This window comes from Marmota flaviventris, chromosome 5 (genome assembly GCF_047511675.1).
Source record: "Marmota flaviventris isolate mMarFla1 chromosome 5, mMarFla1.hap1, whole genome shotgun sequence".
In the NCBI taxonomy this organism is placed as follows: Eukaryota; Metazoa; Chordata; class Mammalia; order Rodentia; family Sciuridae; genus Marmota; species Marmota flaviventris.
In genome coordinates, this window is record NC_092502.1 from 147,091,700 (window position 1) to 147,115,086 (window position 23,387).

The 23,387-nt window shown below is 35.0% G+C and overlaps 1 protein-coding gene and 1 non-coding gene across 3 annotated transcripts in view; one reads left to right on the forward strand and one right to left on the reverse strand.

The window, feature by feature from the left end:
- Positions 1 to 23,387, reverse strand: part of Nup155 (nucleoporin 155) — a 62,556-nt gene extending 39,169 nt beyond the window's left edge. For both annotated transcript variants that reach the window (XM_027936281.2, XM_027936280.2), the window contains exons 1-12: positions 23,123 to 23,387; positions 20,488 to 20,625; positions 19,750 to 19,846; positions 14,939 to 15,009; positions 13,122 to 13,214; positions 12,515 to 12,681; positions 11,555 to 11,660; positions 9,605 to 9,678; positions 8,338 to 8,429; positions 6,096 to 6,193; positions 5,484 to 5,636; positions 1,896 to 1,996 (exon numbers count right to left, since the gene is read on the reverse strand). In XM_027936281.2, coding sequence (XP_027792082.1) covers positions 1,896 to 1,996; positions 5,484 to 5,636; positions 6,096 to 6,193; positions 8,338 to 8,429; positions 9,605 to 9,678; positions 11,555 to 11,660; positions 12,515 to 12,681; positions 13,122 to 13,214; positions 14,939 to 15,009; positions 19,750 to 19,846; positions 20,488 to 20,625; positions 23,123 to 23,279 — 1,347 coding nt within the window. In that variant the 5' untranslated portion in view covers positions 23,280 to 23,387. The remainder of the gene's footprint in view (positions 1 to 1,895; positions 1,997 to 5,483; positions 5,637 to 6,095; positions 6,194 to 8,337; positions 8,430 to 9,604; positions 9,679 to 11,554; positions 11,661 to 12,514; positions 12,682 to 13,121; positions 13,215 to 14,938; positions 15,010 to 19,749; positions 19,847 to 20,487; positions 20,626 to 23,122) is intronic.
- On the forward strand, positions 11,029 to 11,135 carry LOC114093521 (U6 spliceosomal RNA). The gene has a single exon (XR_003582913.2). It is a non-coding gene; the product is annotated as a U6 spliceosomal RNA (small nuclear RNA).

The following is a 23,387-nucleotide window of genomic DNA, read 5'->3' on the forward strand; positions in this document are numbered from 1 at the left end:
TTCTAATATAATCCAATGCTCGGCCAATACAAAATTTCTAATTATCCCAATCTGTCTCTTCCTCTCTTTTTTGGTATTGGGGATTGAATCTGGTGGTGCTCTACCACTGAGCCACATCTCCAGCCCTTTTTTATTTTGAGACAGGGAGTTGCTAAATTGCTGAGGTTGGAATTGAACTTGTGATACTCCTGCCTCAACCTCCCAAGTCACTGGGATTATAGGCATTTGCCATGGTGCCTAGACCCAATATCTCTTATAATTGTTTTTACAAAACTTAAAAATTTCATCAAAGTTCACAAACTATATTTGATGGTTGTTTTTTTCTTTTTAAATAAAAGTCCACATTTGTTTGAGAATAACTCTTGTATGACACAAATGAAATGATACCTGCCTCTTAAAAAAAAAAAAAAGTTAACATTATTGAGTGTTTCTTATCTGCCAGGTGTTTTGGGAGGTTTATGTATGTGAACTCATTTAATCCCATAATAGTTCCATAGGTAGGTAGGTATTATTATAAATATAAACTGCCAAAAACATAGAAAGTCCTATGCTGCACAGCTTAGAGGCGGTGAAGAGAGAATGCAAACCTAATCCTCCCACCCCTACCAGGACAGGTTTTACATCAGAGTTCCAAATTCTTCAATTTTATCATAGGACAAGGCTCATAGTAGATGCTTAGTAAAGTTTAAAGAATGAGAGAGAGAGAGAGAGAGAGAAAGGAAGGCACTTGTTACATTCTTATACATCCTCCTTCCACCTCAGTTCCTTGAACCAGGTGAGAAACTTGGTAGAGCTAATTCAAACCACACTCTCATTCCTGAGAGCTGGTATTTCCTTCTCCCACTTACACACATTTTCCCACTCCTCACAAATTAAAACGATCACATTTGAAAATTACCAGGAAATAGCCAGTGACAGCTAAAAATGAAGTCTCTGAAGAGATGGCCATAAAGGCAAAGTATCAGACATTCACACCCTGGTGGGTTTTTAAATTTTTTAAATTTTTATTTTTTTGTGGTGCTAGAGATTAAAACCAGTGCCTTGTGCATGCTAGGCAAGCACTCTACCACTGAGCTAAACCCCTAATACCCAAATGGGATTTTTAACCTGGTTTGATAAATAGGGCTGGTCAATGGGGAAAGGGTACCAAAAGGAGGAGGAGAGATGGTAGTCCCTCAGCTCATTATGGACAAGAGACTAAGATGGATGGCCCAGGTAGAACTACTGAGGCCCCTTAATCAGAATAACTATATCAACTTCATGGAAAATGTGGTTGTGTTCACAGCTAAACATTAGTATATATGAAGAAAAAAAAGGGGGGTAATAAAATGAAAAAAATGTTGGTAATTCTCTCTTATGAGGTTTAATTTGTCATTTGAAAATGTTTATAACTTAAAAAATCTAAAATTTAGGCAAAACTTCCAAGATAAAACTCTTTACGTCATAATTCCAATGGATGTCCTTATAGTTAATATATAAACAACTAAAAATATAGCACATTTAGATGGGACAAAGATAAATTCAGAAAAGATACATTCATTTATTTTTAGGTACATTTGTTTTCAATATGATTTCTAACCAGATAATATTATCAGAAGCAAATAACAACAAATCAGAAGATAAAGTTCTTTACTATATTATTCTTAACTTACTCATTATATATGTGTTAGGGGTGTGGCTCAGTGTTAAGAGAGCTTTACTAACATGTGTAGTGTCCTGAGAGATCAAACACAGGGGGAAAAGAAACACACATACACACACACCAATTTATATATATATATATATATATATATATATATATATATATATATATACACATTCATATAAATATATATACACATAAATATACAAATAAGTAGTTTCTTTAGAATTCCCTGGATAACTGGATAACTTACCTGGGTTTCCATCATTGGCTTTTGGAAAGGAAATGTATCATGGTTGACACACCATAAAACGTCATTATCCTCATTTTCTGAGGCTGCCATCAATAGAATACCTGAAAGTTTAATGTACAAAATTTTTTCATGATATCAAATAAAATGCATCCACAATAATCTTCATAATAACAATCACTAACATTAATATATGTTAATCTTTATAAGCAAACAAGTTACAAAGTAAGCAAATACAAAATCCTTGAAAGTAGGAAGAGTGGGTAAAGTGATACATGCCTGTAATCCCAGTGACTTGGGAGGCTGAGGAAGGAGGATCAAAGTTCAAGGTCAGCTTTAACAACAAAGTGAGAGTCTCAAAATAAAAAATAAAAAATAAAAAGGGCTGGGACGTGGCTCAGTGGTAGGGAGAGTACCCCTGGGTTCAATCCTCAGAACCATGAAAAAATAAATTAAAAAAGAAGAGGAGGTAGAATTGTTAAGTAATCTCAATCCTATACTGTATTTCTTTCAGGTAAAAATTTACTTTTTTTCATGTTATAACATCTCTGAAGTAAAATAGTTTGTAATTGGTAGTTTTATCAATAGAATTACTAACTTTATAAAAACTTAAGAGGTTAACAAATGTGCCTCTAATCAATGGTATTTAACACACAATGAAATAATTTATGCACCTGTGAATTCAAACACACCATGAATAAGAGATGAATAAGAGAGGAATGTGCTAGTGCAATGTCAGAGATAAATGTGCTCTTAAAGCAGTATCTCAGCAAACCTAGATAATATTACAGTTTGATTTTAAAATATACTCTCCTATGCTCAATTCCATACTTTCCTGCTAATTTGCTCCTTTTATACTGATTTTGTGCTGTCAGTCTTGAATCCACTGGACAGTCTTAGCTGAGGGGTCACAATTAATTTGTAAAGTATATAACTGGAAAAGTAAAACATATAATAATAAAGATGCAACAAGGGGCGGGGGGGCTGGGGTTGTGCAACATGTTCTAAATGGATCTATAGATGAAACTATTAAAATCCCACCTGCCGGGCTATGGCTCAGTGGCAGAGTGCTTGCTTATTAGCATGTTTGAGGCACTGAGTTTGATTCTCAGTACCACATATCATAAATAAAATAAAGGTCCATGGACTACTAAATATATATACATATATATATATATATATATATATATATATATATATATATATAAATATATATATATATTTAAAAAAAATCCCAACTGCCTTTTTTACAGAAACTGACAGGTGTTCCTAAAATTCATATGGAAATGCAAGAAATTGAGAAAAGTCAAAAGAATCTTAAAAAAAATCAAAAGTTGCAAGAATCACAACAAATTCAAAATTAGTATAAAGCAGAAATAATCAGACTGTATCACCAGATATATAAATGAGACAGAACTAAGTTCAGAACCCATATATTTATAGGAAACTCATTTGAGACAATGAATGGTACCAAGGCAACTCAATGATGAAAAACAGTCTTCTCCTAAAATGATTAATGGCTTGAAAAACTGAATATATACTTGCAAAAGAATGAAGTCCAACCCCTTCCTTGGGGCTGGGGGTAGAGTTCAGTGGTAAAGTACTTGCCTAGTAGGGGCCTGGGTTTGATCCCCAGCATCACACACAAAACAAATGAATCCTTCCTTATGTGACATACAGAAATTAACTCAAAACACATCAAAGACCACAATGTAAGAGTGAAACTATGGAGAAGAAAATAGGAGAAAATCTCTGTGACCCTAGATTAAGAAATAACTTCTTAGATAATGATAAGTATAATGACAAAAGAAGAAAAAAATAAATGGGACTTCATCAAAATTTAAAAAAATCTTTGAGCTGGGTACATGGTGCAAGCCTATAATCCCAGTGGCTCGGGAGGCTGAGGCAGGAGGATCAAGAGTTCAAAGCCAGCCCCAGAAACTTATCGAGGCCCTAAGCAACTTAGCAGGACCCTGACTCTAAATAAAATACAAAATAGGGCTGGAGATGTGGCTCAGTGGTCGGGTGCTCCTGAGTTCAATCCCCATATCAAAAAAAAAAAAAAAAAGAAAGGCAGAGAGTCTGAATAGTTATTTCTCCAAATGAGACATACAGATGGGTAATAAAAATGTGAAAAGATGGCTCAACATTATCAGACATCAGGAAAAACAAATCATAATCACAATAGATAGATGCATCCAACAGGATAGAAATAAAAAGAAGACAAGTATCAGCAAGGTTGTGGTGAAGTCAGAACCATCATACAAGTGAGAATGTAAAATGGTTTATTTGCTTTGGAAAAAAGTCTCATGGTTCCTTAAATGTAAAACACATTACCATACGATTGGGCAATTCAAACCCTAGATACATACACATAAGAAATGAAAATATATGTTGATAAGGAAACTTGTACATATTTATAGTAGCAACATTCATAATAGTCAGAAATTATCAACAATACAAATGGCCACCAATTGATGAATAAAAAGTGATACATTGCCACAATAAAATATTATTCAGCAATAAAAGATGTACTGATATATCCTAAACCATGAATTAATCTGTATTATGTGAAAATCAAAGTCAATCATATATTGTATGATTCTACTTATCTGAAATTTCTAAAACAGGCAAATTATTAAAAGGGGGAACTGGAATTAGGAATAACTACTGATAGATATGGGATTTTTTCCTGGGATGATAAAAGTTCTCAAGTGAGTAGTTATGGCTGTACTATTCTTAAATAAACTAAAAATGAATGAATTCTGCCAGGTGCAGTGGTGCACATCTATAATCCCAGTAACTCAGGAGGCAGAAGGATTATAAGTTCAAGGCCAGCCTCAGCAACTTAGCAAAGCCCTAAGTAACTTAGTGAAACCCTGTCTCAAAATTAAAAGAAAAAAAAAAAAAAAAAGGATTGGGAATGTAGCTCAGTGGTAAAATGCCCCTACAAGGAAAAAAAAAAAATGAATTTTATAGTACGTGAATTATATCTCAATAAGAGCCATTACCTAAAAACGTTATAATAATACCTAATAGTGTACATTTGAAAAACTCCCATTTGCAAAGAAAAGTTTCATCTGGATGTTGAACAGTAAAATGTTGGAATAGACAGTATAATAAGCATAGAAAAGGCCTTAGAATGATTAGAAAATAAAAACAAATACATTAGAAATTTCAAAAATGAAAAAAGTAAGTTCCAATGTTCCAAGTTTTGATGTTTAGTAACAGTAGGCACAGTAACAGTAAAGTTATTCATGTTTTCCTGATGAGTCTAAAAGAAGAGAATTCAGAGAGTCTATTACACTGGGTATAATACTAATTTTGACAAGTTGAGTTCATACACAAACCCAATAACAGGCTAAAATTAAGACTAAAAAGTACCATAAAGCCTACAGTGTTTATGTACACACCCACTGAAAATGGTTAAACTATAATATTAATATAAAAAAAAGGATTCCTGGAAAAAACCTAAAGCATTCCAAACTTTACTGAAAAATTTATTAATGTTATTTTCAAATGTCTCAAAATGTCTTATAATTTTAATTTTTAAGAACGTCATCTTAAATCTGATAGTATTTCAGAACGTACCTTTACTATAAAGAGCTTTGTGTACTTTTGAAGGCTTTTCCACTGTTGAAGATGCTGAGAATCCAGGAGGTAAGCGAATGTGAACCAGTGTCAGTGTATTAGGCCGAGCTAATGGCTGTCTAAATGGACAAGTGCTGAAATATAACCTGATACCTGATGATGGGGTAAAATTATGCATCAATAACAGAAAATAAAAGAAACTAAGGTACATGTGTATTAAAGCAATTCCATATAGAAACACAGAACTGTTAAAATGATAAATTACTTTCCTCATTGATCTTGAATTATTAATTGGACCACCAGCTGAAACAGATTTCTAAGAAAATATCACTCAGAATTGAGAAATGAATCAACACATTTCATTGTGTTCAGAACAAGCCAAGAAAGCCTGTGTTCCACTTCAGGCTATGACTAAGTGTGAACAACTTTAGCTTTCAGGTCTGGTTATACTTCTAAAAAATGAATAGACAGAATCAGAAGAAACTTCTATTTTTAAAAATTCTTTATTTTATGAATATCAATATGACTTGAAAACATTTATAATCATAAATTTCCAAATCTAAAAAACATCATACTAACAGCAATAGCAGATACAAAAATTTAAAAACCTACCTGCATGTGTGACAGCCAATAACTGACAGTCCAATGATTCAGAATTTTCAATCACTGCTATCTGAACAATTGGCTTAAAAACAGAACGATCAATGGTCCTAAAAATGAGGAGAAAAAAAAACTTGTGTATTTCAAAAATGTGTCTGATTTATAAAATATAGTTTTCATCATTATATCCACACGTCTAAATATGCTAAACTAATTTAAATTAACCTCTGAGAAAAGTAATAAGACAGAAGCAAAAACTCTAGACTATGCATTATTTAAGTGAATACTGTTAGGACTAACTCTTTTCAAAGATTGGAAGAAAAAGGCTAACACCACTGGGTGAATGGTTCCTGGAGAACAAAGGGTGCTCAAATTACCATTGTAATAAAGTAAAAGGGAAAAATGAATTTTTGTAATGAAGAGATTCGTGAGTTGTGGGTTTTTTTGTTTTGTTTTTTAAACAAAGGGAGCTCACAACAACAAGTGCTGGCGAGGATGTGGGGAAAAGGGTACACTTGTACATTGCTGGTGGGACTGCAGATCGGTGCAGCCAATTTGGAAAGCAGTATGGAGATTTCTTGGAAAGTTGGGAATGGAGCCACCATTTGACCCAGCTATTCCCCTTCTTGGTCTATTCCCTAAAGACCTAAAAAGGGCATGCTACAGGGACACTGCTACATCGATGTTCATAGCAGCACAGTTCACAATAGCAAGACTGTGGAACCAACCTAGATGCCCTTCAATAGACGAATGGATAAAAAAAATGTGGCATTTATACACAATGGAGTATTACTCTGCATTAAAAAATGACAAAATCATAGAATTTACAGGGAAATGGATGGCATTAGAGCAGATTATGCTAAGTGAAGCTAGCCAATCCCTAAAAAACAAATGCCAAATGTCTTCTTTGATATAAGGAGAGTAACTAAGAACAGAGTAGGGATGAAGAGCAGGAGAAGATGATTAACATTTAACAGGGATGAGAGGTGGGAGGGAAAGGGAGAGAGAAGGGAAATTGCATGGTAATGGAAGGAGACCCTCAGGGTTATACAGTGGAGGAGGTAGAGAGAGAGGAGGGGAGGGGAGGGGAGAGGTGGGGAGGGGGGAGGGTGGAGGACGGGAAAGGCAGCGGAGCACAACAGACACTAGTATGGCAATTTGTAAATCAATGGATGTGTAACTGATGTGATTCTGCAATCTGTGTATGGGGTGAAGGTGGGAGTTCATAACCCACTTGAATCAAAGTGTGGAATATGATATGTCAAGAAATTTGTAATGTTTTGAACAACCCACAATAAAAAATTAAAAAAAAAAAAAAAACAAAGGGAGCTCTACCACCAAGTTATATTCCTGGCTCTTCTTTTTCTTTCTTTCTTTTTTCTTTTTTTTAACTTTTGAGACAGGGTCTAAATTGGCCAGGCTGGCCCTTAACTTGAGATATTCCTCCTCATACTAGGTCACTGGGATCACAAGTGTGTGCCACCATACCTAGATGTAATGAAGAAATTTGTAAGTTCACATCAACTGTGTAATAAGTGTCTAAAAAATTTATTACTAAAAGTCTAATTGTAGGGAAAAAAGACAAAGTCAGAAATAGGTACATGATAAAGAACTTCTGTCTCTCCCTCCCAAATGTCAACATTATAAAAAAAGCAAGAAGAGAGCGCTCTATATTAAAACCACCCATGCAATTCAAAAATTCCAATTGAAGAATTTGAAAAGAACAACTACAGAAATTTGGGGACAATTTTAATATGAACCATATGATTATAGTTAAAACACAAGATATTACAAAATTACTATTAATTATCTTAGATATAGTAATTGTACTGATGGTTACATATGAGGCTTACAGAGAAGAAGGAAGCTAAAGAACCTAAGGGTGAAAGGCATTATGCCTGGAATCTACTTGCTAATGATCCATTAATAAAGAGTGAGCAAATGAGGCAAAATGTTAACAACTGGGGAATTTAGAGAGTGAGTTTATCAGTTTTTGCCATATTTTTATTTAAAATTTTCTGTGGATTTGGAAAAATTTCCAAAGAAAATTAGGGGTGGTCTCAAAGTTGACAAGGTTGGCCTCAAACTCATGATCCTCCTGCATAAGGACTCCTGAGTTGCTGGGATTATCGGCACACATCACCATATCCAACTTCCTTTAACATTTATGTTTTAGATATGTTTTGAAAGAATAATATTAGTATACTACTGCACATAAATGTGTTATTATGTCTGCCAACAAATGACATATTACCTTGCAATGTTTCCAGCAGCAGAGACAATAGCATTCTGGGAAACTGAGGCCACTCTACTCATTCCCTGTCCATCTTGGCCCAAGTCATAAACCTATGAATAAAAAAATTACTCTCACTTAAACATAATTATATACTGTATATATTTTGTTAGATAAACTTTTCCCTTTTAGGGATCCTCCAATTTTGTTACTTAATACGGTTATGGTAATGTTCATAGACTTAAAAACTCATAAAAAGAGGCCCTAAGAAGCAGTTTTAATGTTTTGTTTTTTAAAATTTTTAATCAGGGAAATGCAAACCAAAACCATACTAAGACTGCATCTCACTCCAATTAGAATGGTAATTATCAAGAATACAAACAGTAATAAATGCTGGAGAGTATTGGGGAAAAAGGTACACTTGAACATTGGTGGTGGGACTGCACCACTCTGGAAAGCAGCATGGAGATTTCTCAAAAATCTAGGAATGGAACCTCCATATGACCCAGCTATCCCACTCCTTACTATTTATCCAAAAGAATTAAAATCACCATACTATAGTAATACAGTCACCCAATGTTTACAGCAGCACAATTCATAATAGCTAATTTATGGAATTAACCCAGATGCCTATCAATGGATAAACAGATTAAGAAATTGTGGTATATATACACAATAGAGTTTTTACTCAGTCATAAAGAATAACGAAACTGGCATTTGCTGGTTAACAGATGGAAACAGAGAACATCACGCTAAGTGAAATATGCCAATATCAGAAAATCAAGGGTCAAATGTTTTCTCTTATTGTGGAAGTCAGAGTAAAATAAAGGAAAGGAGGAGAGGACTGGATATCAAGAAGATATAGTGAAAAACAGTAGAGTAGAAGAAGGAGATTGAGAGGGAAAAAGACGAGAAAGGAAAGGGGAAGTAACGCAGAATGAATTTTTAAAAAATCAAGCTATATGCATATATGAATATACCACAGGGAATTTCACCTTTATGTATAAGTAGAAAGACCAATCATAAATACTAAATAGATGAGAGTAAGATCAGTAGACTAAAGGAAGAGAATGGGGGAAGGCAGGAGAGAAGGAAGTGGGGGAACACGAACCAAAATAAAATTCCATGCATATACAAACGTATACCTATAATGCTCTAATAAAACACACATAGACACACACACACACACACACACACACACACACATACACACACAGAGTTAACAGAAAAAGTTAAAGTAACTAAATCTTTTCTACTCTTTAAACAGTAGCATAACATGAATACTTACCTGTATTACTCCTTTCTCTGATCGTGTATATAAGATATTTCTAGAATTATCAATTGCAATTTGAACAATAGGGTCTAAAGGCAGAAAAGAAAAGAAGAAAAAAACCCCAACAATTAACCAACTGACACAGCAGCCATGTACAACAAATTTAAATTGCTGAATTAGATAGAACTGTCCATTCAGGGGCTTTCATTTCTCTTGGTTGGGAGTTAAATCCCAGGGTATGTAAATACATAAGGACCAAATCAGGAAGCATTTAGATCAGACAACAGATGTCAAATACAATGACAAGGTAAGAACACCACAGAAAACTTACTCTAATTTTTTTTTTTTTAATTTTTTTGGCTATCGGGGATGGAACCAGGGGCACTTTACCATTTAGCTAATATTCCCAGTCCTTTATATTTTATGGTAAGGTCTCACTAAGTTGATGAGGCTGGCTTCGAACTTAAAATTGTCCTGCCTGAGCCTCCTGAGCAACTGGGCTGTGTCACCATGCCTGTCTCTAAATGAATTTTAAAGAAAACAAAATACAATTTCTACAATATTTCTTCATTCAACAATATTTAATGTTTATTATATGCTAGAAACACAGAGACTAATTTATACTATTTTTTTCAGAAAACTTCCAATTTAATAATTCACTATGTAAAGGGGACACATTATTAGGACATTTTAGTCAACAATGGATCATATATGTATAAAGTGATCCCATAAAATTATTATCACCTCATAGATGTTGCAGGCATCTTAGTTTCTATAAGTACAGTCTATGATGTTAGCACAATGACAAAATTACCTAACAAGGCATCTCTCAGAACACATCCCTAATATTAAGCAAATCATGACTAAAAATTCAGACATTTAAGGTATATTTATCTTATTTCACCAAAGCACTTAAAATCATTTCCTCTGTTTAAACCCCTCAGTTTATTAAAAACTTATATATATATTATATATTATATATATATTTTATACTTGAAATTTATTATAGATGGCAAAACAGGTATTAGATGTCTGAATCAATTGATCAGTCTCTCTCACACATACACCCACACACCCACCCACACATTTTAAATGTTTAAATATGCAGAGCTACTTTGGACATGTTTTTCATGATTCTATGTGTATAAGAAATAAATAATTTGAAAATAAAACCCATTCTTTTTCTACATTTTCTAATCCCTTTCTTTTAAAACATCTTATGAACATAATAAATGCTATTTAAAGTGACCAAGTATGTTAATTAAGAATGAGGAGCTGGAATTGTGGCTTAGTAGCAGCACACGTGCCTAGCACACGTGAGATACTGGGTTTGATCCTCACATAAAAATAAATAAGGGTATTATGTCCATCCACAACATAAAAATAAATAAGGGTATCATGTCCATCTACAAGTAAAATATATATATGAAAGAATGAGAGTGCTTGCTTCAGGAGGACATATACTAAAATTGAAATGATACAGAGAACATTAGCATGGAACCTGTACAAGGATGACACGCAAATTCATGAAGCGTTGTATATTTTGGGGGAATGACAGTGGAATAAGATAGACATTATTATCCTCTATGCATGTATGACTATACTACCAATGTGACTCTACCATATTGGTGAAAGGAAGAAGTTGTGCTCCATTTGTGTACAATGTGTCAAAATGCATTATATTGTCATGCATAACTAATTAGAACAAATTAAGGGGAAAAAAAAAGAGAATGACAATGTCTGAAGAAAATGTTAAGTAAACAACATTTTAAAAATTTGTTTTGGGCTGGAATTGTGGCTCAGTGGTAGAGCACTTGCCTAGCATGTATGAGGCAATGGGTTCAATACCCAGCAACACATAAAAAAACTAAATAAACAAAATAAAGGTATTGTGTCCATCTACAATTAAAAATATATATATTTTTTAAAATTTTGTTTTATTTGCCAAATTTGTTTCCTACTTACCATCTTCTGAGAATGTAAATTGTAGCAAGGAAGGAACAAGGAAAGAAAGTGAGCTCTTTGAGTGGTTTATCTTCCTACATCTTTGACTAAACCAACCTGCTTCTGCCTTAAAAGAAAAAAAAAAAGGAGACTGATAAAGGTGTGTAACTTATAACAACTGCTGATTACTCAAGTCTTCATGTACCAAGGACTGCAAATGAAGTGAGATCTGTCATTCAAAACTAACTATTGACTTTAGTCCTATAATTAAAAATATCTATCAAATAAACATTCAAGACATTATTGACAAGTCGAATGAGAAAATATAATCTAATAAAATGTGTTTTTATTAGATTATACTAGTTTTAATAAAAACACTATGTGCCAGGTGCAGTGGCACACACCTGCAATCCCAGTGGTTCAGGAGGCTGAGACAGGAGGATCACGAGTTCAAAGCCAGTCTCAGCAATGGCAGGTGCTAAGCAACTCAGCGAGACCCTGTCTCTAAATAAAGTACAAAACAGGGATGGGGATGTGGCTCAGGAGTTGAGTGTTCCTGAGTTCAATCCCCAGGACACCATCTGCCCGCCCCCGCCCCCGCCCCCACCGCCACCGCCACCGCCACCGCCACCCCACCAAAAAAAGTACACTTCTTATTTACTAGAAATCACACACATAAGCACACATGCTTATATAAATACTATATATACACATATATTATTGTATGTATCATGTTCTACAAAAACATACACACTAGAGACCCTGGGTCCAATTTTTCTTATAAGAAATAGAACTAAAAAATTTTTTTGACTTTGGGAAAAGAGCTGGGTTTTACAAATACAGAGTAGAGATAGAAGACTATAGCTTTAGTTGTATGCTTGAATATTTTCCACCAGAATATTAGAAAATTAAAAGCTTATCTTTCCCTACTTCATCAAGAGGGAGGGGAAAAAACAGAATGTTTATAAGTGTCAAACTTACTTGGTATGCTACTTCATATAAACAGCCATCCTTTCCAGCCAAGAAAATTCTGCCATTATCAGTTGATGTTATTGTTAAAAGGTAAGTATTATCAGTGGGAAGAGAATATAAAGGATCTGGAAGCAACTGCATTCCGCCAGACATACTATCATTAAGAATCCCAGAACCTATTTTTTTTTTTAAGAAAAAGTACAAGAATCAGTTTATTGGTTTAATTTTAAAATGACCTTTACATTATTTTCAAAATTGATTTTCTTATTGAATTCTTATTAATATACCCCAAAGCTTCTATAGTATACATTTTAAAATTACTATAAAGTGTGATACCAATAATTTGATAAATTCAAATAAATAGAAGCTTATATATATATATATATATATATATATATATATATATATATATATATATATATATATAATGTAGTAAAATATCAGGCAAAAAGCTAATCCAAATTATTAAATTTTGGCAAAGATTGTAAGGATTTGGCAGTAATAATCATTAATTTGACTCACTGGAATTCAACATTTTACCCAGATTGATTTTTAATTATTATATTAATTGACCAATGTATTGCTATTTTAAAAACCAAAATATGGATTACCATACCTGTCTGCAAATTGGCATAACTGAGTCCAAGAATTACTATATCCACGGGGGTTGCCAAAACCAAGAGGTGTCGTATATGAGGCTGAAAGATGCCTAAGGTAAGGTAGACACAGGGAAGAAATTATTTGCATGTAAGCATTTATAGAATATGGTTTTACCTTTAAAATGAGTTACTAGTTAAATAGCAAATTAAAAAATCTGAATCTAGCCGGGCATAGTGGTAAATGCCTGTAATCCCAGAAGCTCAGGGGGCTGAGGCAGAAGCCTCACAAGTTCAAACCCAGCCTCAGCAACTTAGCAAAATGTTAAACAACTCAGTGAAATCCTGTCTCTAATAAAATATAAAGAAAGGGCTGGGGATGTGGCTCGGCAGTTAACACCCCTGGGTTTGATCCCTGGTACAAAAAAAAAAAAAAAAAAAAATCTAAATCCAGTTAATTCTGGTGTTAAAATATTACTATGCTTGATCATTTAAATCAGTAAATAGTAGTCGAAAAGAACTACCTTAGGAAACATTGAGTTCAATATTTAATGTCATTTAAAAGCAGTGTTACAATACAAAATAGTTTAGATTTATTTACCTTTGTTCATTTATTTTGCAGTACTAGTGACTGAACCAAAAGGTATACTACCACTAAGCTATATCCTCCATCCCTTTTATTTTTGACAAGGTCTTACTAAGTTGCTGAGGTCTCAAACTTGAGATCTCTTGCTTCAGCCTTCTAAGTAGCTGGGATATCAGGTGAGAGACACAATGCCCTGCTTATAACACATTTTTTGAGAGTCAAAGTTATCGATAGTTTTTAGTAGCAAAGCTCATAATAGTTTAATCATCAAAGATAACACATTTGTCTCAAATTAAAGACTGCCACAATTTCAATTGTGTAAAATAGCATTCTACTTATCTGTTTTAGATGGATAATTTGTGTGTATTACAGTAGAGGGCAGAAATGGTCATTAACTTTTTAAAACAATATATACATTTTTATAACTTTATTTTTTTATATGGTGCTGAGGATCAAACCCAGTGCCTCACCCTTCTAGGCAAGCACTCTACCACTGAGCTACAGCCCCAGCCCTGTCATTGACTTTTATATGAATAAACTTTTAAATGAAGAAACAGGACATAGATAAAGACATCAGGATAAAGACTATTCAGACTCTATGTATGGGGAAATACATTTCCAATAATGCAATCAAATAAGCAATGTACAAAAATGCATGTTTCTACTTACATGAATAGTTATAATTTCAAAATGGGTGCAATCTTAAAAAATTTTTATTTAGGCCTTGCCAAGAAGTAAATTTTGCCTAATGCTATCTCTTGTTGGAGGGTGCATTCATGGATATATATTAAAGTTAAATCAAACTATTGTTTATCAGTACCCTAGATAGAAGATTTGCTATTACGAAACTGATAGTATTAAGTTACACAATGCTTTTAATTTCTCTAAGGTTTATTCTGAACTTTGTTCTTACTTCTACGGGCTGTCAAGACCAAATAAGCAAAATAAAGTTCAAAAATATATACTTTAACATTTAGAAGATAAGAATAAGGGGCTAGGGATGTAACTCAATGATAGAGGGCAATCCCAGCACTATTAAAAAAGAGAGAAAGAGAGAGACTTACATCATGAAAGTAAATAAACAGTTAAATATTCCTAATCATTTTCTATTCATATTTCTAATTACATGTAATTCAGAATAAAACTTCAATGGTAAATTAAAATATTTTAAATGTATTATTTGGTCCTAAAACATTCATAGTCTTATGTATATACAAACATAAGTTTATCTCTTATATTTTTATTGCTTACCAGCTTTTGGTTTCACAAGTCCCACAGCAAGGATTGTCTCACTAAGTCCATCAAAATAGGCAAGGTCTCCTCTGTCAATAATCGAAGAAAAACATGTTATATGTACAAAGAAAACACAGTCTTATTTTATAGCTCTTTATTGTTGAATAAATTTAGACATAGAATATGATAAAAAAAAATAAACCAGCAAGCAAAACTAGTTCGGTCCCAAGATTTAGGGACACAGACCTGCCTAAGGCTAAGCCTGAAATGGGAAAACTCTACCACATTGCAAATCTCTCTCCAACAAGGCTTCAAACATTTATTATCATCAATCTATTGCTAAGGCAGGGGAAAGAGTGCAGAGAGGACTCTCTTAGAAGAAGGGGTTCACAGGGAAAGCCTAACGATGAGGGTAGAACAGGAATATTGAGGGAATAAAAAATCTCCAGTAACCCAACCTGCATCCTAAACCTAAGAGAATCTGGTACCTGCAGTACTCTGAGAGTAACTACAGCCACACACAAAAGCCAAATGCAGTTGTTTCCTTGTTGGAAAAAGCCAACTTTAAACTGGGCACACTTGTAATCCCAGCAGCTTGGGAGGCTAAAGCAGGAGGAGTGCAAGTTAAAAGCCAGCTGTAGCAATTTAGTGAGGTCCTTTGCAACTTAGCAAGACCCTGTCTCAAAAAAGATGGTGATGTGGTTCAGTGGTTAAGAGCCCTTGGGTTGTTCAATCCCTGGTATAAAAAAAAAAAAATCCTTCCACAATAAAGGCCTTCTTACTATACCTCAGCAAGAGAAGAGGCACATCCATTTATAAAGACAACTTCACACAGTATCTACTGTTCTTCTTCTTCTTTTTTTGGGGGGGGGTGGGGGTGGTGGTGCTAGGGATTAGAACCCAGGGCCTTGTGCATATGAAGTAAGCACTCTTCCAACAGAGCTATATCCCCAGTCCCAGTATCTACTGTTCTATGTGTGATATCTGGCTTTCAATTAAACAAATGAGGCACAAAAAGCAGGAGAAAGAAAGAAAATCCAACTGTCAAAAAACAAAGTAATCAACAGAAGCAGACAGCTATAAATCTAAAGTATCAGACAAGGGATTTAAAGTAACTATAACCAATACAATACAGGCTGTAATGGAAAATTTTCTAATGTACACAATGCATAAATGAGTAAAGTACTTCAACAGAGGGCTAAGGACGTACCTGAGTGGTAGAGTACTTGCCTAGCATGTACAAGATACTAGATTCAATCACCAGCAACACACACACACACACACAAAATCAGAATTTCAGCAGAGATGAAAATTACAAGAAGCCAATGAAGTGTTAGTATTAAAAAAAAATTTTAAAGCACAGCTCAGGGCTGGGGCTGTAGCTCAGTGGCAGAATGTTTGCCTATCGAGTGTGAGGTGTGAGGCACTGGGTTCAATCCTTAGCACCACATAAATATAAATAAAAGAAAGGCATTCTGTCCATCTATAACTATAAAAAAAAAAAAAAAAAAAAGAAAGAAAGAAAAAAGCACAGTTCAGCAGGAGGCTGAGGCAGGAGAATCACAAGCTCAAAGCCAGCCTCAGCAACTTAGTGAAGCCCTAAGCAAATATTTACAGACAACAACTAAAAAAAATTTCAAAAGTAATGAAAAACATTAAAACAAAAGATCTAAGAAACTCAGAGAACATCAAATAAGTGCTAAGAAAAAAAAATATGATCAAGAATTTAAAGAAAGGTTCTGGTTGGACTGACAGGACTATGTAAGCAGAAGAATTGGCAATGTGTGTGGACCAGGATTCCCCATTCTCCCATGCCATGGCATTATATAGGGCCTTTTCATAACTAGCATAGCCTCTTGAAACTAAGACCCAATAATGCTAAAGTTGGGTTGGAGGAAAATTAATTGAACATGATTATTTCTATTAGTCAATGGAATTAAGACTTAAAATAGATAACTGGGGGCTGGGGATGTGGCTCAAGTGGTAGCACGCTCGCCTGGCATGCGTGCGGCCCGGGTTCGATCCTCAGCACCACATACAGACAAAGATGATGTGTCCACCGAAAAATAAATAAATAAATATTAAAAAAAAAAAAAAAAATAGATAACTGAACAATTGAAACAAAGTGTAAAGTTTTTACAAACTTAAATTTTTTTTTGTTGTTGTTAATAGGGATTGAATCCAAGGGTGAATCACTGAGTCACATTCTCAGATCTTTGGTTTTGAACTTGTGATCCTGTGCCTCAGCCTCCTGAGTCACCAGGATTACATGCATGTGGTATCACACCCAGGGCAGAACTGAATTTTTTGGACTAAAGACTTATACTCAGTACTCAGTGCTATCGTCTCCCGGTGCTATAGACCTCCCCAAATTCATGCTAAATCTTAACTCCCATGTGGTAGTATTTCGAGTGAAGGGTGAATTCCTTTTGTATGGGATTAGTAGCTATGTAAAACAAGATTCTCAAGAGCTTTCTTTCCCCTCTTCCTTCCTTCCTTTCTTAATTAGAGCTTAATATTTATACAAAGGAGTTGGGCTCGTTTTGACAAAATCATACATGCATAGAATTTTACTTCAATCCCTGTTCTCCCCAATTTTTTCTCACTTCCTCCCTCTTGCTATTGTCCTTCCTCTACTTACTGATCTTCCTTTTGCTCATTTATTTATTTATTGGCACTTTCTACATATACATAAAGGTGAAGTTCATTGTTATATATTCATATATGCATATAATACAATTTTGTTAAATTTATTCCACATTTCCTCCCCTTACGTGTCCTCCCTCCCTCGCTCTTTGATTTTCTTCTACTACTCTATTGATATTCCCTGTATGTTTATGATATCAGATTCCCCCTACCACCTTTTTGTTTATTTTGCTCTACTTTCCACAGAGGAGAGAAAACATTCAACCCTTGATTTTTTGAGATTGGCATATTTCACTTAGAATGATGTTCTCCATTTCCATCCATTTATCAGCAAAGGCCATAATTTCATTCTTCCTTATGGCTGAGTAAAACTCCATAGTGTATATATAACACATTTTTTTGACCCATTCATCTACTGATGTCTTGCCCCCCTTTCTGTGTAAAGACAAAGGAAGATGGCTACCTATGTACTGGGAAGTGAACCCTTATCAGACACTGCATCTACTGGTGCCTTGACCTTAAACCTCCAAAAAAATATGAGAAATAAATCTGTCAATTGTAAGTTTCCCGGTATTCTGTAATAGTGACTCAAACTAAGACACAAAGGAAAGTTTGGCTATTTGTTCCATGTGGACTGGGACCACATTAACCTTATTCAGCACTTTTCCTAGCACAACAATTCAATAAATATTTGTTAAATAAATGTTAGCTGTTAATCAAAATGCAAATATTTTATTAAAGTAAAAATCTTTTTAAATAAAATGATTATTCTCACGCTGAATTATCCTGCAGTTTTTCTGCACTGGGTTTTCTCATACACATACCTAAACAAAAAGGTCTAATTCTTTAGTAAAAATAATGAATATGTTCTGGTAACAACATATAGGAGCAACATTCAGGATACACAAAGAACAATCACAAGCACTCTATTGTGGCTATAACATTTCAATATAAAAATAGTTATGGAAACTTATAGTTTAAAACCTAGTTTCAATTAAGCAACAAGTTGACAAACGGTGTCAATTGTGATTCAATGACATGGGATCTTTGAACGCATTTTTTTTTCTTAATACTTTTTTAGTTGTTGATAGACCTTTATTTTATTTATTTATATGCGGTGCTGAGAATTGAACCCTGTGCCTCACACATGCCAGACAAGTGTCCTATTGCTGAGCCACAGACCCAGCAGAATGCATGTGTTTTGTTCTTAGAAGAAACATTAATTATTCAGGGGCAAGACTGAACTACAGAGGCCTTCCTATGGTTATCCCATACCTCAGTTAAGGATAATGATGAAGAAGTGGAAGCAAAACAAAATTTATTTGTAAAAGGCCAAGAGGGAGATCAATATGCTTTATTTAAGTTCAGATTGCCTTGGCCCTTCACTGAGACTTTATTATATATATTTAATTTGCACATAAAATCAAGACTACAAAATGACAACAGAACTTTTCTTTTTCCTGGTATGGGATTGAAACCAGCAATGTTTACCCACTGAGTCACATCCCCAATCCCTTTTCAAAATTTTTTATTTTGAGACAGTGTCTCACTAAGTTGCTTCGGGCCTCACTAAGTTGCTTCATCTGGCTTTGAACTTGTGATCCTCCTGCTTTAGCCTCCCAAGCTGCTGATATTACAGGAACATGCCACCACACTGGCCAAAATGTTTAAGTCACTTTAATAAGTTATCAGATGCCCACACTTCATAGAAATACTAGGAAAACAGGGGTCTTTCAAACGGTCAAATCAATTTTCAAAAAATTACCAATATACTATATTTACTACAGGTTAAGAGCTAGGAACCTAGAACCTGCTATCCAAGTGTGGTACTTAGGGTTGGAGATGTAGCTCAGTGCTAAAGGTTACCTAGCATATGCAAGGACCTCAGTTCAATCCCCAGCACTGGAAAAAAAAAAAAAAAAAAGTAGTATTTAAGACTAGCAGCATCACCTGGGAGCTTGTTATAAATGAAAATTCTTGAGCCTAATTCAGAATTCCTAAAATAGAATTCATATTTTAACATCCATAATGATTGGTATGCATGTCGAGAAACACTGACCCAGATACCACATGAGAAAAGATAAACTAGGAAGTTTCTGATGAGTAGAACACTAGCTGCAATAAGCAATGAAGGTTATCTGAATTCCAGTCACACCAAAGCAAACAAAACTTTAAATACATACCCATCCTCATAGTTCCACATGAATATGTCGCTGTCAATTGTTAGCCAAGCTCTGCTGATGGCAGGAAAAACTCCCATCATGCAGTTACACTGCATATCTGATATAGTATGAATGTAAGGTAGAAAGAGTTCAATTTCATTTCTCTTCAATTTGTTTCAATAGCTTTTTTTAAAATACTTTTTTTAGTTGTAATTAGACACAATGCCTTTTTTTGTTGTTGTTATGTGGTGCTGAGGATGGAAGCCAGCACCTTCACGTGCTAGGCAAGTGCTCTACCACTGAGCCACAATCCCAGCCCCATTGTTTCAATAGCTTTTGACGTAAAGTTTACAATTAAAAAAAATCATGATATGGGAACTGGTGACATACCTGAGGGGAAAAGATCTTGACTACCATATGTGAGACCCTGGGTTCTGTTCATTTTTAATATGAAGAGCAAACTACCCATGTATTTAAATGTATTTTAAATAAAACTCTTAAATGAACTTATATGCAATACTAATTCAAACCCAAATCAAGAATTATAATATTGAGGGCTGGGGTTGTGGCTCAGTGGTAGAGTGCTCACCTAGCATGCACGAGGCACTGGGTTTGATCCTCAACACCACATAAATGTAAAATAAAGATATTGTGTCCACCTAAAACTAAAAAATAAATATTTTTTTAAAAAGAATTATAATAATGAAAACACCAATTTTAACATTTTTTCAAATAGTTAAATAAAAAGTAATAGGATACGTCCAAACTGTTCGACAAGTTCAGGTGGGAGAGGAACTCTTCGGATGGAACTGATCTCTGGAAGATTGGGTACTGATAGCAAACCAGGTCCTTGTAGAGGATAATCCATATCTGACATGCCTGAAACAGTGGGATTACCTACAAAAAAATAAAATGAAGCATTTATTTATGATAATAATGTATGCTCATCAATTGGGCATACAGAAGCATTTTAAGCTCCCCCCCACCACACACACAAAAAGAGTGCATGAGGTGTTTCTAAAAGTATAAAGAGAATAAAGGAGTCTTACCTTACATAAACTAGGAGAAATTCCAGTGTTGAGTGGGCAGTTACTATTTTCAACCCTGACACAAAGGTTATGGTTCACAAAAAAAATACAAATAATACTATTCGAGTAATATCCTACTGGGAGAAAAACCACAGATGCTCTTTAAACAGTATTCTCAGTGGGCAACCTTTCTCTTATTCTAAGACTCAGATCACTAAGAATTATTCTACTGTTTGTCTTACTGATCCTGAACATTAGAACCAACTGACAATTATCCCAAGTACCTTTTCAGGCTCTATAGAATACAATACAAAGATGTTGGGGGAGGGCTGGGGATATAGCTCAGTTGGTAGAGTGCTTGCCTTGCATGCACAAGGCCCTGGATTCAATCCCCAGCACCACCACCAAAAACAAAAAAAAAATTTTTTTAAAGATGCTGGAAGGGGCTGGGATTGTGGCTCAGTGGTAGAGCGCCTGCCTTGCACATGTGAGACACTGGGTTCAATCCTCAGCACCACATAAAAATGAATAAATAAAGATATTGTGCCCATGTATAACTAAAAAATGTCAGGAGAAGCTGACATATAAAGCATTTTTAAATGTATTATGGAAGTTAAAAAAACATTTACAATCAATTCCTATGTACTGATTATTCACCTTCAACAATTACCAATAATATGCACAATCATGTTTACGTCCACTCCTCCAATGGATTCTTTTTAAAGCCAATTCTAGACATTCCATTTAATCCAAAACAAAACAAAACACAACAGTTTTAATAGAACAGTGCACATGATAATGGAAATGAAATTCCAAAAGGTGGAATTAATACTTTTAGTGAGGATGGGAATGGTTAAGAAAGCCTTCAAAGAGACTTAAAAAAAATTTTTTTTTAAGTTGTTGATGGACACAATACTTTTATTTATTTGTTTTTTATGTGGTGCCAGGAATCGAACCCATTCTCTCTCTCACGCACGCTAGGCAAGCACTCTACCACTCTACCACTGAGCCACAACCCCAGCCCTTCAGAGATATTTTTCCAGGGAGTCTGGAAGAAGTTTGTTAGATAAAGAATGAATATGCTAGAAATTATATAGCGTATAATAAAATCCTGAAGAAAGGGCTTCTTATACAAGACATATTAAGCTCAGGGTGACTAGAGGCATGAGCAGCTCAGAAAGACATTAAGAATAGGATGCAAAAGAAGGGAAAGAGATCAAATTAAAGAGGAAAGTGTTTGTAAAGGGATCTGATATTTAAGAGGACTAGAATAGAGGGACTCTTTTTATATCTTCTTTTCAAACCTAAGGAGGCCAAGGTGAAATGACAGTTGCTAATAGGCCAATCCGACTTTACAAAACAAGCCCACTTGTAAAGGTCTGCCAGGGACAAATATTGTCTGTTTCTAACATTTCTGATTACAAGTATCTCAATTAGAGATTTTTATAAATTGTCAAAGGTATTTTTGGTTTACATTGCACATATTATCCTGGTTAAATAACCTTGGTTCTTGCTCAAAAATCTCATCTATACTTCTCTTAAACATCTCTGCTTTTCTCCAATTTCCAACTCACAAAGGACTCACTTCTTTATTTATTTATTTATTTGGTTGTAGATGGACACAATACGTTTACTTTATTTATTTATTTTTATGTGGTGCTGAGGATTGAACCCAGTGCCTCAAACATGCTAGGCAAGTGCTCTTACCACTGAACCACAACTGCAGCCCCAGGACTCACTCTTTTTATCAAATGATGGGACTCCCTAAGCCCGGTGGAGTAGGTTAGAATTTAAAAACCGTTAAACGAATAACTTGCCACTCATCTCTCTTTTGTTGACAATATACCTTGCCTTACCCTCCCTGTGTATTTACACTACCGATTTCCCTGTTCTTTTCCTTTATCACACTGGGTAGATGACACCTCCCAGCACTTACACATTACACCAACTGTACATACAGTAAAACATATCTTTGAAAGAACGTAGTAAATTTCCAAATCAACTGTTTGCTCTTTTGATTTGCTCAATTGTTAATACAAGGAATGAACAAAGATGGGACTTAGATCAGGAGTTCTTTCCCATCTGGTCTTGGTGATAAACACTTGAGGGTAGTGAGAAGATCTTTAGGGCTAGGGGTAGCTTGCTCTTCATTCTTACCCTCTCAAATATCTACAACGAAGAAACTAAGTACAGGAAAAGAACCGAAAAGAGGCTATTTGTTGTTTCTCAAAACCGCAATAAACAGCGCTCTAAACCTCAGGATGTCTTCGCTGGGACCAATTTCGGGGATAAAGACCAAGTTGGAGCCAGACGACAGCCCTTCCGGCTGAGAAAGCAGGGGCACCAAATGGACACCGATCACTCACTTGGGGCAGACACCATCAGCAGCTCAGAAAGGTCCGGGTACATGCGGTCTTCTTGCAACTGACGGTCGATAAGCCGCCCCGCATTTTCCAGAGCTTCCTGCAGGGCTGAGGCCGACGTAGAGGTCGGCATCACTGCGCCCAGCAAAGAAGACGGCATGCCGAAAATCGTAGACAACAGAGTCGACAAATAGTCAAATCCTAAGGAGAAAGCCGAGAACACCCAAGAAGCTAACTCAGTTAGGCTGCTTGGGGCGCGCGCGCCTAA